The sequence below is a fragment of the Lolium rigidum genome, chromosome 2 (assembly GCF_022539505.1).
Source record: "Lolium rigidum isolate FL_2022 chromosome 2, APGP_CSIRO_Lrig_0.1, whole genome shotgun sequence".
In the NCBI taxonomy this organism is placed as follows: domain Eukaryota; kingdom Viridiplantae; phylum Streptophyta; class Magnoliopsida; order Poales; family Poaceae; genus Lolium; species Lolium rigidum.
In genome coordinates, this window is record NC_061509.1 from 113,314,035 (window position 1) to 113,330,439 (window position 16,405).

The following is a 16,405-nucleotide window of genomic DNA, read 5'->3' on the forward strand; positions in this document are numbered from 1 at the left end:
GGTAATGGGGTTACAAAAATAGAGGAAACAGATGTGTGCATTGCATTCATGCATAGAAAATGCTGGGAATTTTCGCGCTTTAAAGTAAAACAATCACAAGAATCGAAGTTTCACTTGACCTTGGTGGAATTGAAGTAACTCATCAAGTCAAGTGCTATAAACCTCAATGTGACTTTGTTAAAACCTTGTTTTGGGTAGAGATGATTTGATATAAGGGTTAGATCAAATGGAATTAAAACCAACACAAGAACATATGAATCAAGGAACAAATACTGGATCTTATTAAAGATCATAACATTGAATTCCTTGCCATAACCTATGAACATCCATTCAATTGGAAATCAAGTAACAATATATTGGAGAAACTATTCTTCACTTATCTTTTCCATGTCTCAAACTAATCTATGAATCCTACCATGAACCTCATGGTATTCATTCTACTTTAATCTTGGAAGCAAGACAAGGAGATCCAACTCTAGAAATATATATTCTTCTCTATTCCAAATAGTTAAGCATCAAACCTAGAGAGGTGAGAGTTCTATTACAATTATTAGAGAAGCAATAACAAACCTTGAGTTAAACCTTGGATATACATCCAAGTATTCAAATCATCATCTTTAAGAGAAACCCTAGGATATTATCCAAGACCATTCCTAGAGAGATAAACCAACTTAGTTAGACAATTGAATCTTTAGCTTAGCTACCTAAATAAATATTAGGAGTACACCATAAACCCTAGAATAATTCATTCTTATATAAGAGAGCTCAAGCTATGGTGTTACACTCAAGTTAGTTGAGGCAACACTCTGGATTTGAGGAGAGAACTACTTTTATAACCAGATGATCATATCATCATTGTTGAGTAGAACCCTAACATAATATCTCAGGCATTCTCCTGGGATATAAACTAATGAGGCAATCATAGAAGTTTTATCCTAGAAAGTAAAATAGAAGTGCTATACATTAATTGATCAAGACAATGCTTGATCATGGAACTGAGAAACCTAATTAATGAGAGGTACTTTAGGAAGCCAAACCTTGATCATTATAAATTGAGTGATGATCATAAACCCTAAGAACTCAAGGTAGAGATATAAAGAACAAGTTGATCATGCCTAATCCATGATCATGATCTTGATGTATGTGAGGATAAGTTAAACCCTACTAGGATAAGTAGATCTCATCCCCACATGAAAATTATAGGGAGATCACTAGTAAGCAACCATATGCTTATATCCCAACCTTTACTTGTGAATCACTTGGTGATCACAAGTAGAATTCTACCACATCTACATTCCACTTATTTTTCACTTAAGAACCACCAGAAAACATTAAGAGTCAAACTCTATACTCTAAATGGGGAGAAACCATCCATCCATATGACCAAAGTTAACTATAAAAAGAAATATAACCACTGTAGTTACTTTAATGATTAATTGAGGATAATAATAGAAGTTAATTGGTAGAAGATAAAACCAATTCTCTAATCCTTAGTAATTAGAGAAGCACATAAGGTATTAAGCAAGTAACCCTTATCATAGATAGGGAGATTAAACTTTAGCCAATGCAATATGGTGTCATCTCATTCATACAAACTAAAATTATATCTCAACCCTAGTTATGGTATCACCATGGTGATTACCATATAAACCTAGACCATAATTGAGAATTAAATCAATGACCATAAGGTAAATATCACTAGAACCCTAGTGTGGCATATTAATAAAATCTTATACTTCATTTATTAAACCTGAGAAAAACCCTTGTGATACATCTTATAATTAAAACCATAAGTGTAATTATCACCCACTTATCTATTTAATTAAGACCCAACCTTGAGGAGAGTAATATCTACTCTAGGTAGTTCAAAGTGTTAATAGACCATAACACTAATGTTAATTTTAATATGGGTTATCAACAAACCTACAAAACCTTAATAGAAATTGCTCACATAAAATCACATGCAAGTGAATAATTAATCAAATAGGAACTAAGATATAACAACAACTTCAGAAATACCTTGAGAAGAAAGTATCAACTCTTACATTTCTAAAATTAAATGGAAATCATAATATAAAGGAAATCAAAGTGAAAGTATAATTCATGTCTAATTGCTATTTTGAATCAGCCAACAATATGCAATATAATCCAATACAAAATAATAGTTTCAAACGAAATAGTGGTGTAACAATCATTGCACCAGATCTTAATAAAATTCACAAATGAAAGATCTGCAAAAATAAACAGAATTCAAGTATAAAATTCAAATAGGAAATATAAAACAGAAAATGAAAACAGAAAAAGGAAAAGAGGAGAAAAATCTTACCTTGGCTCACCTGGCCGTGGCAGCCCAACAGGAGCCCAAGGTCCAGCCCACCTCGGCAGCCCAGCAGCAGCCCAGAACCGACCCACCTAGCAGCCCAAGTACCCTTTCGTTGAAAAATCAACAAGGAGAAGGTCATCCTCATCCCTTCCTCGCGCGCATGGAGCGCCACCGCGCACGTCGTGGTCCGCTTCTCCTCGCTCGGCGGCGATCTCTGCTTCGATCGACGACCGTGACGAGGCGTCCACTTGAGCGCCGTATAAAATCCTCGATCGACACCCTCGACTTCGGTTTCCTTCCTCCTCTGCGCGATTTCACTCCTATGGCCGAAACCCTACCGCGACCACGCACTCTACCGCCTAGCGAAGTCGATTAGGAAGCCCCGAGCCACACGAAGCGTGACCACCCGTGACCGCCGTCGTCGACATGGCCAATTTGCACGGAGGAATCGAGCCATGGCGATGCACGAAGTCGTCGCCGTCGAGCTCGTTCCTCTCCGGCGGCCGGAGATCAACCGATTCGGCGAACCCGACGTCACCATGGACCTCGCCGTCACGCCCGTACGTCCTCCGGTGAGCTCCTCGAACCTCACGGTGTCGCTCGCTTCGCTCGATCATGCGCGTAGTGGCGTCACACCGCTTCACCGCCGAGCACGCCGCCGGGCTCGCCGCGACGCTCGATCCGGTCGACCGGCCTGAAGCTCGGGCGACCATCACGGTTGGCCGCGGCGAGCCGAATCACTAGCGTCGTGTTCTATCTCGTCCGACGCAACCTCGCGCCAGCTCGCGGACACGTCGCCGCCGCGGTCGTCGGCAGGCGGCCGCCGACCGGCCACGCCTTCGATTGCCACCTCGTACGCCACCGTGGCACGCGACGTGGCAACTGGCCCACCAGTCGGTGGCTATGTGTCGGGTAGAGCCCGGGTACGTTTAGCATTTCCCTTTTCGTTTTAATTCAAATCCAATAATCTCTGCAACTTTGAATAAATCTAGAAAATTCATAAAAGCTCAGAAAAATAAATATAAGATATCAAAATACTTATAAAACTAAACTCTATCCAATAAAAATATAAAATGAAATTTAAATTTTTAATAAAAAATTAATTATTTAATACTTGTTATTTAAGCCTAATTTATTAATTCAAAATTCAAATAAAAATTCAATAATTAGGAAAACTTTCTAAATTAAATAAAAACCAGTAAATAAATAAAGAAAACATTGATACTAATTTTCTTTATTTGTTAATTTGACAAATCCTTATCAGAAGGATTTAAAGCCTAATTAATAATTACCTTAATTATTAGTTCTTTGAAAATAATAAAAGGACAAATCCAATATTATTTTGTTTCAAAGTTATTAATAACTTCAACTTTAACATGAAGTTATTAATCATAGAATTATATGGTAACTAGCAAACCCTAAATTCCACATGGAATGATATTACAACCCTATCATTTCATGTGACTCCTAAAACCCTAATTCCATTAGGAACCCTAACTCCACTAATTTATGTGTGAGCCCTAAATGGTTTCCAAAACCTAAACCCTAGATATAACATGAGATCATGTACTTCCTTTGATACATAGAACCATAACTAGCAATTAAATACTTGCCATGACCACATAAAATATAGGAGACCTATTATCCGTAATTCAGTATTCCATGTATGCACACCCATCCTATCTAGAGGATCAAATAGGATCAACCCTAGTCCTTATTACCAAGGATATTGTCCTTACTCATCTTTCATTAGCATCACACCAATGTGATGAACTCCAATAGTATCTATGCCCAATATTTATCATTACATAACCATAGTCCACTAAACCCTACAAGTGCTGCGATACTTATGAACCATCCTATTTAGGAGCCAATCATTCTCTTACTTTGTGGATCCAATAGCAAAACCTAAACCACCTCAATCCTAATTGATATACTTCTTATTAATTAAGAAGCATGTTCTTCAAAAGTTATTCTTTTGAAGTAAGATATGAAGTAGTCAACAACCCTGCCTAATAGGATCTATAAACCCTAGCTATCTATCACCAATAAGATGTAATCAAACTTTGATAGCAACCTATGTATAACCAGTTGCTTAAGATGCTTAGGCTCAATTCAACATTACAGGCCCTAGGTGTTGGTGAATCCAATCTTGTTTGGATCCATCTACTCCTTACTCCAGAAATTAATTGAAACCATAGTAAACCATAGAACTCCACAACCCTAATAATCATACTTGTTCTTTATTAAAGAACATGTTCTTCAAAAGTTATTATTTTGAAGTATATGATAACTAAGCATTAACCCTGCCATGTAGTGCTAAAGCCAACCACTATTCATTACATGTTAGGATTATACCAAATGTTATAGTTGTGTGCTATTAATATTATTGTTATGATATATTGCAGCACCTGTTTATGATACCAAGTAATCACACCTGAATAAGAACCTTGTTTGTGAACCACTCTAAAAGTGCAACACATCCTGAACTAATCATTACCACTCACTAATCCTAAATCATCGGGGTTAGGTCACGCTTAGAACGATTGCATCTCATACTTATGCACTATTGCATCCTTGCCAATCTTTTAAACATCGTCCTTACGGACGATGATGCTATTTCAGAATTTGGAGTTATTGCGTATCGAAGACCTTGTCTGCATAATCTTGCAGTCAAGAAAGGCAAGTTCATCGCTTGCTCATGTCATTTGAGTATTTTTACCAAATTACTTGCAAAGTACTATGATTATCACTATTGCATAAAAAGCAAAACCACTATTTTCCTAACTATGAATATGACTATGTGGTGGGCAATGGAACCATGGATTGTGTTGATATGGTGGAGGTTCCATTGCAAGGGTTATATCCATCTAGGATTAAACAACAAATGTCACCAGTGATTCTTGTGCCGTAATACCCGTGTTAACCATAAGATCCGGAGTGGGACGGAGTAGTCAAAAGTGTTTCCACCTCTCGTTCATCAACGGATGCGCTTTACCGTAGACACTTTTATCTGTCGGGGGCGAGCGGTAGGCTGGGGAAGCCTTAAGTCCCCACGGCAATGTCCGTAGACACTTGTCGCCCGAAGAACAAGCGGTAGGTCGGGGAAGCCTTAAGTCCCCACGGTATTGTGGTCTATGATGGGTTGCAGCTACCGGCGTAGGAGTATATGGTAGAGCCCTGCATTGTTGTCGTGGTCGGGGTCCACCCTGAAATCTATGGGAATAATGGGACCGGCGTGGACCCAGGGTCGGGGCATGCAACAAAGGGTGGATGTTCGAGGTAGCGGAGGAACATGATTGGCTAGACCTTATACCGGGCCTCACACCATAGGAAGTGTGGACGGGGAAATTGCCCGGTTGGCACCAAGGTTAAGATCTCTTATGGGTAAAGCAACACACCTCTGCAGAGTGTAAAGAACCGTGACCTGTCACTCCTCGTCCGGGATATGGAACTGCGAACGCTGCCGGAAAGGAGCTCCATGAAGTTCTAGTAAACCGGTGAATGCTGACGGACATAGTTCTTGTGAATAAAAGCAACCTTTTGAACAAATGGTTATGAAAACCTGCATTGGTATTAGACTTTCTGGTCTAATGCTGTAGCTAGTGCATTAAACACCTCTTTCCTATAATGAACTTGTTGAGTACGCTCGTACTCATCCCACTCTTAAATCTCCTGCTTAGATATGGAGGCATCGAAGGAGGATCTACAATGCAACTCAAAGATCGAGGAGTCAACAACTACTCCAAGGGACAGGAACCTGTCAGAAGAGTCGATCACCACATCCAACAAGGATAAAACCTAGCTTAGCAATAGAAAGGAACCAGTTTCCTAAACCTAGCTCCTATTTAGCTAGAATCTATTCATAGCCTCTATAGCTAGTTAAATACTCTACAAATAGAGTTCATGATAGGACTAGACTACGAGTCGTTCTTCTGGAGTTTATTTGTAGATTTACCTCATTGTAAAGTAGGAGGCTGTGATGATCTTATGTAACAGAGTTTGTATGTAATTCTATAGACATGCTTTGGACCCGCATATGTTTCTGTTGTACCACTCTGAGCGATATAATACTAGTGGAACGGTGTTTCATTGGTGTTATATCAGACTTGCATACTACACCATGCAGTGGTATGCCGGGTCACCACATACACACATTTTGTATTGGGATTCTACAAAACAATAAATTTAGAGGATTATGATACTACTCTATAATACCACCCACTATAGTGATAGTATCATAGACAAGTATAATATGCATGATACTACAATATGATACTATGCACTATGACCAGCCTAATCAAATCACTTGCATTAACTGCTATGGACACTGGTACTGGTCTGGTATGGTCTGCGTGTGCACTTGTGCTGACAGTTGGCAATTAACTTAGTCATTTCGGTAGAAAGTCAAGTTAAGTCATTGTAGCTTTTTTGGTGAATAGATTTTCTCTCAAATTGCCATGTTGCAAGATTGATACTTCCCGCAGCGCAAATTAATTGACGTGGTTCAAGAGTACTTTGGACATGAGTGTTTTTTTTTTCTGGGAACTATGTGACATAGAAGGACTCCATTGCTCAGATTTTTCACTCTTTTGATTTTATGAATAATTATTAATAGATTGGTAGATCTTTTCCCAAAAAGAAGACATTAGTAAAACTTATCAAAACTTTGTACAAAGTAAAGCATGACTATCCAAGGAAAAAATATTGACTCCGCCACTGCAACCATGCCATTGTTTTGCAAAAAAAAGAGCAACTTTTCGTTGTGTTTCAGGAAAGTAAAAGCAAAAAAAATTACATCGCGTGGTGAGTTTGTGTTGTTCTGAATCATCCACCGGAAGCTGTGCTAAGCCAAGATCCTGGACGTCGGCGCATCATGGCCACAGACACCGGATCAGAACAGGGCCCCAGCCCGTTGGCGTCCCTCCCGCCTCAGGGGCGACTGGTGGCTGCCATGGCATGCCACTTCCCGGCCCCAACATGTGTGGCCCGGCGTCGCTCTCCCTGCTGCTTCCAGAATCTCCTTCCCATACTCGCTCGTCCATAGCGTCATCTACCTTGCTCCAGTCTTTGTACTGTTGTACCTGATCTCCCCTCCCCCTCCCCCTTCCTCCCTCGTCCTTCCCCGGCCTCCGACCTCCTTCAACAGTAAGTGAAGGCACCATCCCTTCTCATCGCTACTTCTTTGGTATGCGTGGTTTGGTCTGGTTTGGTTTGCTTTGCTTGCTAGCACGAGCACTACCAAAGGTGTTCGGAGGAGTGGATTCTGAAACGCCCACTACTTGTTCACCGAAATGTCTAGCACGAGCGCCACGAGAGGATCTGATGGATGGCTCTTGGAATATCTAAGAGAGCATATGCAAGAATGGCTGCATAGGCCTTCGTCGAGTTATATTTTGATTTTAGGCCGAGTTCCTTCGGAAATTAGTATGGTCCAGTTGTACTTAACCAAGGGAAAAATGTTAGCGCGTACCATAGATCGGAAATATAATTGCATGAATCCGTAGTGTGGGGCCGTTTGTGTTGTTCTTAGCTGTGCCTTTTATTTTTGTGAGGCTGTGCCTACAAGTTTATCTGTATGCTTAACGGTTTTGATTATCTTATGCATGCTTGTGTTGTGTGGGTAGCATAAGTTTGGCTGGGATGTATTGCCAACTTGTTCGTAAACTAGTTTGCCAGTCAAAATCCTTTTGTGTAATATAAGCTGACAATTTGGTGTCATGTAGAAGAAATTAGATGTTTCCGTGGAAGTACTGACCGACCATGGATCAAATCTTCTGTTTCCTACTACTTTTGGAATTATTCGTTGACAGAGATCCCCGTATATACACTACCTTAATTGCTATCCGTATGGTGTAAAAAACATCAATACGTGCACTGCAAAATAGTTTCTAGGTGTTATATGTGTACATTTGTTTTTATGTGCAGCTAATGCCCATATTTGACATCAGGTACATCAAACTGGCTGGGAAATCAGCTTAACCAAACCAGTATTGCATCCAGTAGTAAACATACAGCTTCCACCCACATGGCTAGCCAAATCTCTGGTGCTGTAGCATCTAGTGGGGTGTGCTATAATGATCAATACGGAATGCCCTGTAAGATGAAAGGACTACATTGTGTATCATTGAATTGTATACCCCAAAATTTAGAGGCAAGGAAGGGGATGAGTGGATATCACTTAGTCGTCAGGTTCTGTTCAAATGATAGGTATGGGCAAACCACTCTTAAGTCCAACAGTTCCATGGTCAGACAAGGTCAGAGTGTTCGGTGCCGTTCTTATGGGCCTCGTGGTAGCAGTGAAACTAAAGAGCGCGAGAGTTCTAAAGATGACAACGATGCTTACAGGTAACTCTTGAACTACATGTACTGGCCCATGAGATTATCTTTTCCCCCAATTTACTACTACTTCATACTATGTCTTCCCATGTTCCTAATGTTACGAAATTTAACATTCCGTATGTCTCTCTTGTCAGTAATGTTGTTGTGCTACTTTTATTTTTCATGATCCTGCACATAATGTAAATCAATCTAGCCTAGTTTTGCTGAAGTCAATGAAATATAAAGAATAATAACCAAGCAATGGAATACCCAGGTACATCTCAAGTTTGCATACTTTTCATCTATTTTTTATTGACAATTATCTTCCTGTAGTTCATGACCCCTTGATGGATTTCACAAATTGTGAGCCTGCATGATAATACTCACTAAAGTTGGTGTACCAATTGATCATCTGCTCTCTAGTTTTATTTTCTTATTGCGTTGCATGCACCAACTAGTTGACTCAAGTGTAAGCTGATGAGAAAATGTCGGTAATGTAATTCAACATAAAAAAAAAATGCTGGTTCCTTTTATCCTCTTTATACAGAAGTGAAGAAAAAGCAAACAGCAAGAAAAAGGAAAAAGTCAAGCCCAGAATGAGCAGAGCAATCCCGCCTCAAACATCTTAACTCAGAAGAGTAATCAGCTGCAAGAATGTCTGCTTGTTCTCTCAGTCCATAGCTGCAGCTCCTCTTTGATTTTTTTTTTTGACTGGAAACGTAATTATCAGCCCATGAAAGACCCCTGGAGTTTTTTCTCTCCCCAGAGATGGCGCAGGCCCAAAGCAGTTTGGCCAAGTGCTCCAGCGCCATGGCTGCACCTGTTCAGCAAAGCAGAGGGATGACCTATGACAATTTGTCATTTTACCTTGTTGACTAAAGCGTAAACGATACTAGCAATTTATAGAAAAAATCCAGAGGGAAAATGATCTAGTGGCCTATCAAATTGACCAGATAATATAGGGTCCATGTGCTTTAGGGCATGTGATCAATTTTTTCATTCTTCATCAGACCTGCCTATATGCATCTTTTAAGTTTCACTTAGAGTGTTCTCTTGTATTTTGCTTCAGTATAGTCTATGATGAGCCCATTCAATACATATGATTATAAAGCTGAACTTGGTACCATGATGCTCTGAGCAATCTATTTTGACTTACAATATTAAGCTTAGCCAGCTGAAGACTTACAAAAAAAATAAGTACCAAAAAAGACTCCCTCTAATTTCACATAGTAGTTTCATTATTTCACACATATCTAGTTTCTTCCAAAATAAATTTGAAGCTCAGTATCTGGATTCTACGATCCTATTGTGCTAAGCTGCACATTGTCATTTTAAAGTGGATATAGACCCGTTCGTCATCTTAGGTTTATATTCTGAAGCTTCTTTACAGGGATTTTAAAGAGCAACCAAGAGGAAATTCACAATTTTCAGATGATCAAGTTGCGGCTCAGAAAAAATCACTCTACTCTATTCAAGGGCTATCCAAAGCTTGCCAATTTGTTTACAATGATGCAAAGTTTGTGAATGAAAGAGCTCAGAGTGATATTCTTTTGCTTTCACGGTAGTACTGTTCACTGTGCATAATCATTTTCGTAATATTCTAACAATTATTTTCCTTGGTAAATACAAAAATATTTTGTTGGATTGCTTTTTCTTATATCTGGTATCCATTTAATACTAGTGGCATCACAAGGCTAAACAAACGGGCATCTCAGGATGTTGCTGTATTAGGGTTGGGGTTTCTCAAGCTTGATGGTACATGGTTTTCTCCCTTGAATATGAAGCTTTTAGTTTTTTATCCCATATGAATTAATTTCTCATGTGAATTTATGATTTTTGCTGGAAGCTCGTGCAAGGAAGGACACTCAAAAGATTGATAACAGTGTGAAGGAGCGGGCAGCCCACCTGACCAATTTTGCTAGAGTATGTGTTTGCTGTGTTTATCATATATTGAAGGGTTCATATGCTTTTGTATCATTGGTTGCATTATACTTTTATACTGTAATCTGACCTCTGTACGCATAATCAAGATACTGAAGGAGCGCGCTGAGTCAGACTTGAAGAAAGCAGCAGATCAGCATTGGAGTGATGGTGCTTTAGAGGTCTATACAACTTCCTTCAATTCAGTTTGTAGGAACTAAGTGAAAGGTTTAAGTTTACATTCACTGTAGAGAAAGTTGGTGTACCTGTTTTATTGACCATCCTCACATGCTATTTATATGTTACTGTTTAGTGGCTTCATGGTTCATGTTGATCTAACACAATAGTTATTTGCAATTCAGGCAGATCTGCGGCGAGCTGACATGGTTGTTAGACGACGTGCCATGGAGGATGCTTTCATGGCTCTAAAGGTAGCTTAACTTAGTTCATAATCTTTAGATCCTGTGTGTTTCATCACATGGTGATTTGTAATATCTGAATAACCGGGCACTCCTTCAATGCCAACTGCCATTCCACTTGCCTATTTTGTCAATAGTCATTACTAGATGCGGTAATGACAGCATACTGAAAATCATACGAAGAAAATATCTAATGCAACATCCAATGAGACGTCTGATGTAGTTAGAATTCCAATAACACGCAATTGGCAACTGGTGGAATGCAAAGACTGTATTTAGGGAAAAAAATAGAAAGAAAAAAGACTGAATCAATTATCTTTGTGGCCTTTGTGTACGCCAAGTATCAGTTTTTTTCTGAAACGATTACCATGGCATTTTATCAGTATCGTGCAATGCCCCATCCATCATGGTAACGTATCTTCAATGTAAAGTGTTATGAGCCTGCTATTACGATGAATCCTTGACTTATTTTTTTTCCGAAATGGGGATCAAAACCCCGGCTTCTGCATCATGATGATGCACACGGCCTTTTATTAATAAGTTTTGAGTACAGAGTTTAAAACAAATCACGCATCGCCGATAATTGATACAAGAATCAACCAGCGAAAGAAAAAAACAAAGTATGACTACACATCAACGTAGCCGCCTATTATGCCTCCAGCCAGGGTAGTTTTTTATGCTCTGCAAAAATAATCCAGGGTAGTTTTTTATACTTAGAAGAAAATAGATAACCCTGCACCCAGTAGCTATGCCAAGAACCTCGTTGTTTATACCTTGCCTTGTACATCTTGTCCATGCTATATGTGATCGCAACATACTAGTCTATGATGAAAGCATTGACATTTGTAACACAAATCAATTTCTTGAAGTTTAGACTAGATTATCCTAGCTGGTTTGATACTTTTTTATCTCACTTGACAACTATCATGCAGTTATTATTACTCCAAATTACATCCTGATTATGAATTCTTATGCTGGAATGTAATATTCTAATATTTAGTGCAGTTTGTACGGGATATCCATGACATGATGGCAAACAAATTACAGGATCAGTAAGTTTCTAATACGAATTTCAAATGCCAAGTTCCGTAAAGCAAATGAATGTTTACGAAAAGTGCAGACATATTTACCCTTTCCCTGTTGCACGTTAAGTCTGAATTAAGCTATAAGTACTTGTAGGATTCCAAAGGATGCTTCATTTTCACGTACTAATTCAACAAGGTTCATCACACTCGAGAAAAATGGGAAGATTCTTGAGCTGTTCCCTCGTGAAGTCTCTACAGATCAAATTGCTGCCATAGAGGTTGTATCTACGTTAATTTGTTTAGGGGTGCTCTCATTGCCTTGCTAATTTGTATCTAATTTATATTTTCAAAGGATGCATACCTGAGTATGGCATCTGCCTTGTCTGAGGCTGATGGTATCGACTACACAGATCCTGAGGAGGTGAGCCATGTTTAAACTCGTCAATTAGACACGAATCTTCTTATATTAGTGTTACAATCATCTCTTTTCTGTTTGTGAAGCTTGAATTATTAGTAGCGGCTCTTATTGATCTGGATGCCATGGATGGGAAAAAGAGTGTTTCCTTATTAGCTGAATGTTCAAGCTCTCCAGATGTTAATACCAGGTGCATAGCAGCATTCTGTTACTCAATTTCACCGCATTTTCCTTTCTTTTAGGCTTGTAGCTATTCATTTCCTGCCAAGTGCCAAAGAAATGAAGAGAATGATTGAAAGCCATAACTTGGTTCTATTTGTATTTTATGTTGATCTTCTCATAACTAAGTACATATAATTAGACCAATAAGCTATTGTAGAATTCCATAGAAACACAACAAAAATTTCCACACATCGAACCTTACATTTTCATCATAGACACATCATCAAAGATGCCCAGGTGCCAGGGGGTCTTATTCACTCTTTACAAACATGGTGCCAAAACCACTCCTTTCAGCTGTTTTTTACAGTCATCAATTCACCGTGTCCAAATTCTGAGCAACGTCTACCTTGTGGGCAAGACCAAGTACATTGTGCAGTGCCATTTCCTTGAGGGGCTAATTTCTAAGAAGAGAATACACAGGAAATTGCAGATTTAAAAACCCCAATCCAGGTTTAAAATATGTAACAGCAAAATAGATAGCTTAGAGCACTTACTGTAGCTATTTGGCAGGCAGTATGATGATTACACAGTATGAAAGAGTTGTTTTGTTTTCATGATTATTTGGAAAAATGGTTATATATGTCTACTTATATCCTCCTACTCTCTTGTATTTACAATCTTTCTAACACCTATTGTCTTTGTTCCTACTATGAACGTGGGTGACTTGTTTGTTTTTGATAGGATGCAGAAATAGAATGTTCATCTACTACTTACCCACTGACCCTAGGTTAATAGAGATCATGTTATCAAAATATCCTTATGCCTAAATTGTTTTTCTATACTACTTTCGTGCTACTATGCTGCATTTTAGTGATCACTGCATATTTCTATTGTTTGCAGGAAAGCTTTGGCTAACGCATTGGCTGCAGCTCCATCTATGTGGACTCTAGGGAATGCTGGGATGGGCGCATTACAGGTTATCATATTCTCTCATATGTTACCAAAAGGAACATCATCAAAGCCATTGAAACAGAAGCCTTTTCTGTCTGGTGCTCACTTGCTCATTACATGAGCTGTAGTTCTTGAATTCAGTTGGGAAAGTAAGTTTGCTTGTTAAATAAATTAAACCTTCTTTTGATTGCAGAGATTGGCTCAAGATTCCAATTACGCTGTAGCTAGCTCTGCAGCAAGAGCCATCGATGAACTTAGAAAGCAGTGGGAGCTTGAAGAGGGTGACAGTCTGAGGTTTGTAGTGAACCAAAACTTGGATACCAAAGAGACTGGCGATGGCAGTTCAGCAGAAGATGACACAACCCGTGAGGCGTAGATCAGATGAAATATTGCAGTAAAGATTAATCATAACTTCCACAGCATCATGGTTGACACGTAGATACAGCTTTAAGAACCGAAGAACTTGTGTAAATGAATCGGCTGCATCGTCTCATCTTAAGTGGCAGCATACAATGCCCTGCTTGGTGATTAGCTCACCAGGGTGGATGCCAATGGTATAATCTTGTAAGAGCTGAACAAAGGGAAAGTAGTGTAATGAAAACTCATTTCCTCGGACCCAAATCGGTTATAGATGAAGCATAAGAAATATAGTGTAAGGATATTTTCCCAAATCTTGCAGCGGTATTTCTAGCCTGATTATGATTTATCAGCACGGGGGGGGGGGGATTATATGTACATCCTGATGCAAAAGATATAAAATCACTGTGCTACTCTTCCTGGAATTTTGTTGCTTCAGTTGTTTTAAGCAATTGTGTTATAGATACAATTGCAACTACATTATCATTGGAAGTCCCTAAACTATCAGTCGATCACTTATTTGCTACCTTAATTGGTTTCTCTCCGACCATGAACCTTAAATTGTTGCAATGTTCATTTTTGCTCATAGACATACTGTCTGTTGGAGCAGCAGCTCACCTCATCCTTCTTGGTCCCTGGCGGCTGGTGTGGTTTCTTCTCTCTTAGGGTTAGCTCTCCTCATGCTCCCTCCTTTTATAGGTCAACACACATGAGCTTGGGCCACTTGGGCTAGAAACATGTCCAGTGTTCAGCACTCCCCCTCAAGATGGATGATAGATATCTGTTGAAATATTGGCCCCACATTTGGTGGCCCATACTAGATTTCAGATTTTCCCTATAAATCTCAAAGCCCACTTAGTGGCAGCCTTGTGAGTTTGAGCCCAAGTTGGTGGCAGCTCACTAGGGAGTGGCAAGAGGTGGGAAGTTTAGTCCCACATGGAAAGTTGGGAGGAAGTTAGACCACCTTATAAGGTGGGTTGTTCCACCACTAGTAAGTGAGTGAGAATAGGAGTGCTACACGCGCGCGCTCCACCTCCTCCTCGCTCGTCTCGACGCGACGCGACGCGACGCGACGCGCGCGCCGCGCTCGTGGTGAGTGGATTGAGCCTCGAGCCGAGACTTTCCTTACTTTTTGCAGCTCAGGAAAACGACTCGAAACGTGCGACGTGGGCGTGGCCCACGTTGCCTAGAGTTTCCCGAGCCTATATAATCTCTTGCCCGGCTACCGCAGAAACATATCGAATACACGAGTTAGGGTTTCCACCTCTCTCTTCTTGCGCCGCCATCGTACCCTACTCCATCCCGCGCACCGACGTGCATCGGCGAACGGGAGAGCAGGTCTCCGGAACCACTCGTCCTTGCGATCCTGTACGGGAGAGGGCGAATTAGGTTTTTGGGAAGCGCTCCGCGCGGCTCGCTCCGAGTTTTCATCACGGGTCGCCTTCCGTCCAAGTCGGGCGGTGCTGCCTACCGACGTCTTCAACGCCGTCTACTTCGCCCCGTCGTCAACAACGTTGTCATCAACAACGTTACTGCTGCGACATCATCTGCTACACCTCCACCGCCACCACCACCAGATCGGTACGTGCGACATATCTCGATCTGTTTAGCGATGGATGCTTTACTGTTTGTGTTGCTGCTACTCATGTTGATTAATGCATCTAGTATGTTCGAGTTTCACATGTTAGTAGTTGTTGTCATCATGTTTTATATTCTGGAATTAATCATGGAAATTGTGCCTAATTATCCAACAATCCAAAAACCTAATTCTAGGCAATTTCCGAGTTAACAATGGCTGGTTTTTCCGATGCACCGAGGCCGGATAAGTTTACCGGTGTGCACTTTAAGAGGTGGCGAGTATAAGGTCATGCTGCGGCTTACTCATCCGAAAGTGTTCGAAGTTACCGATGGTTTACCCGAAGGAACTATATCCGACCAAGATCGGAACAAGTTCAAGGAAAACAATACTCTCTTCGTCGGATGCGTTCTAAGTATTCTTGCTGATCGTCCGTGTGATGTGTACATGCACTTAACATATGGTAAAGAGCTGCGGGATGCACTCGAATGCTAAGTTCGGTGCAACCGATGCGAGCGTGAGTCGTACATCATGGAGAGCTTCCATGACATCGGGATGGTTAACAACCGTTACGTAGTCGAACAAGCTCATGAGATACGGTGCATTGCGAAAGAGCTTGAACTCCTTAAGTGTGCCTTACACGACAAGTTTGTGGCTGGATGCATCATCGCTAAGTTGCCCCCTTCATGGAGGAACTTTGCCACAACTCTCAAACACAAGAGACGAGGAGATATCGGTTGAAAATCCGATAGCATCTCTTGATGTTGAGGAGAAAGCTCGGGCTAAGGATAATGCGAGAAAGGAGAGGGTCAGTCTAGCGCCAACATGGTGCAGAAGAAACCCTACAACAAGAACAAAGGGAATAACAAGCCCTCCTTCAATAAGCCTATGAAGACTACAACCTTCAAGAAGAAGAAGAAGATGATAAACAAAGCA

At 40.4% G+C, this 16,405-nt stretch overlaps 1 protein-coding gene across 2 annotated transcripts; it reads left to right on the top strand.

The window, feature by feature from the left end:
- Positions 1–7,351: 7,351 nt before the first annotated feature.
- LOC124692250 (senescence-associated protein OSA15, chloroplastic-like) lies at positions 7,352–14,207 on the top strand. Of its 2 annotated transcripts, XM_047225577.1 has the most exons (13): positions 7,352–7,471; positions 8,275–8,671; positions 10,035–10,205; positions 10,326–10,399; positions 10,491–10,567; positions 10,675–10,746; positions 10,927–10,995; positions 11,989–12,035; positions 12,154–12,286; positions 12,361–12,429; positions 12,510–12,613; positions 13,486–13,561; positions 13,730–14,207. In XM_047225577.1, the coding sequence occupies exons 2-13, from the start codon at positions 8,352–8,354 to the stop codon at positions 13,910–13,912; spliced, it is 1,395 nt and encodes a 464-aa protein (XP_047081533.1). In that variant the 5' UTR covers positions 7,352–7,471; positions 8,275–8,351; the 3' UTR covers positions 13,913–14,207. The 2 variants fall into 2 exon arrangements, with proteins under 2 accessions (XP_047081533.1, XP_047081534.1); XM_047225578.1 differs by lacking the exon at positions 7,352–7,471 and having other exon boundaries at positions 8,337–8,671; positions 12,163–12,286.
- Positions 14,208–16,405: the final 2,198 nt, after the last annotated feature.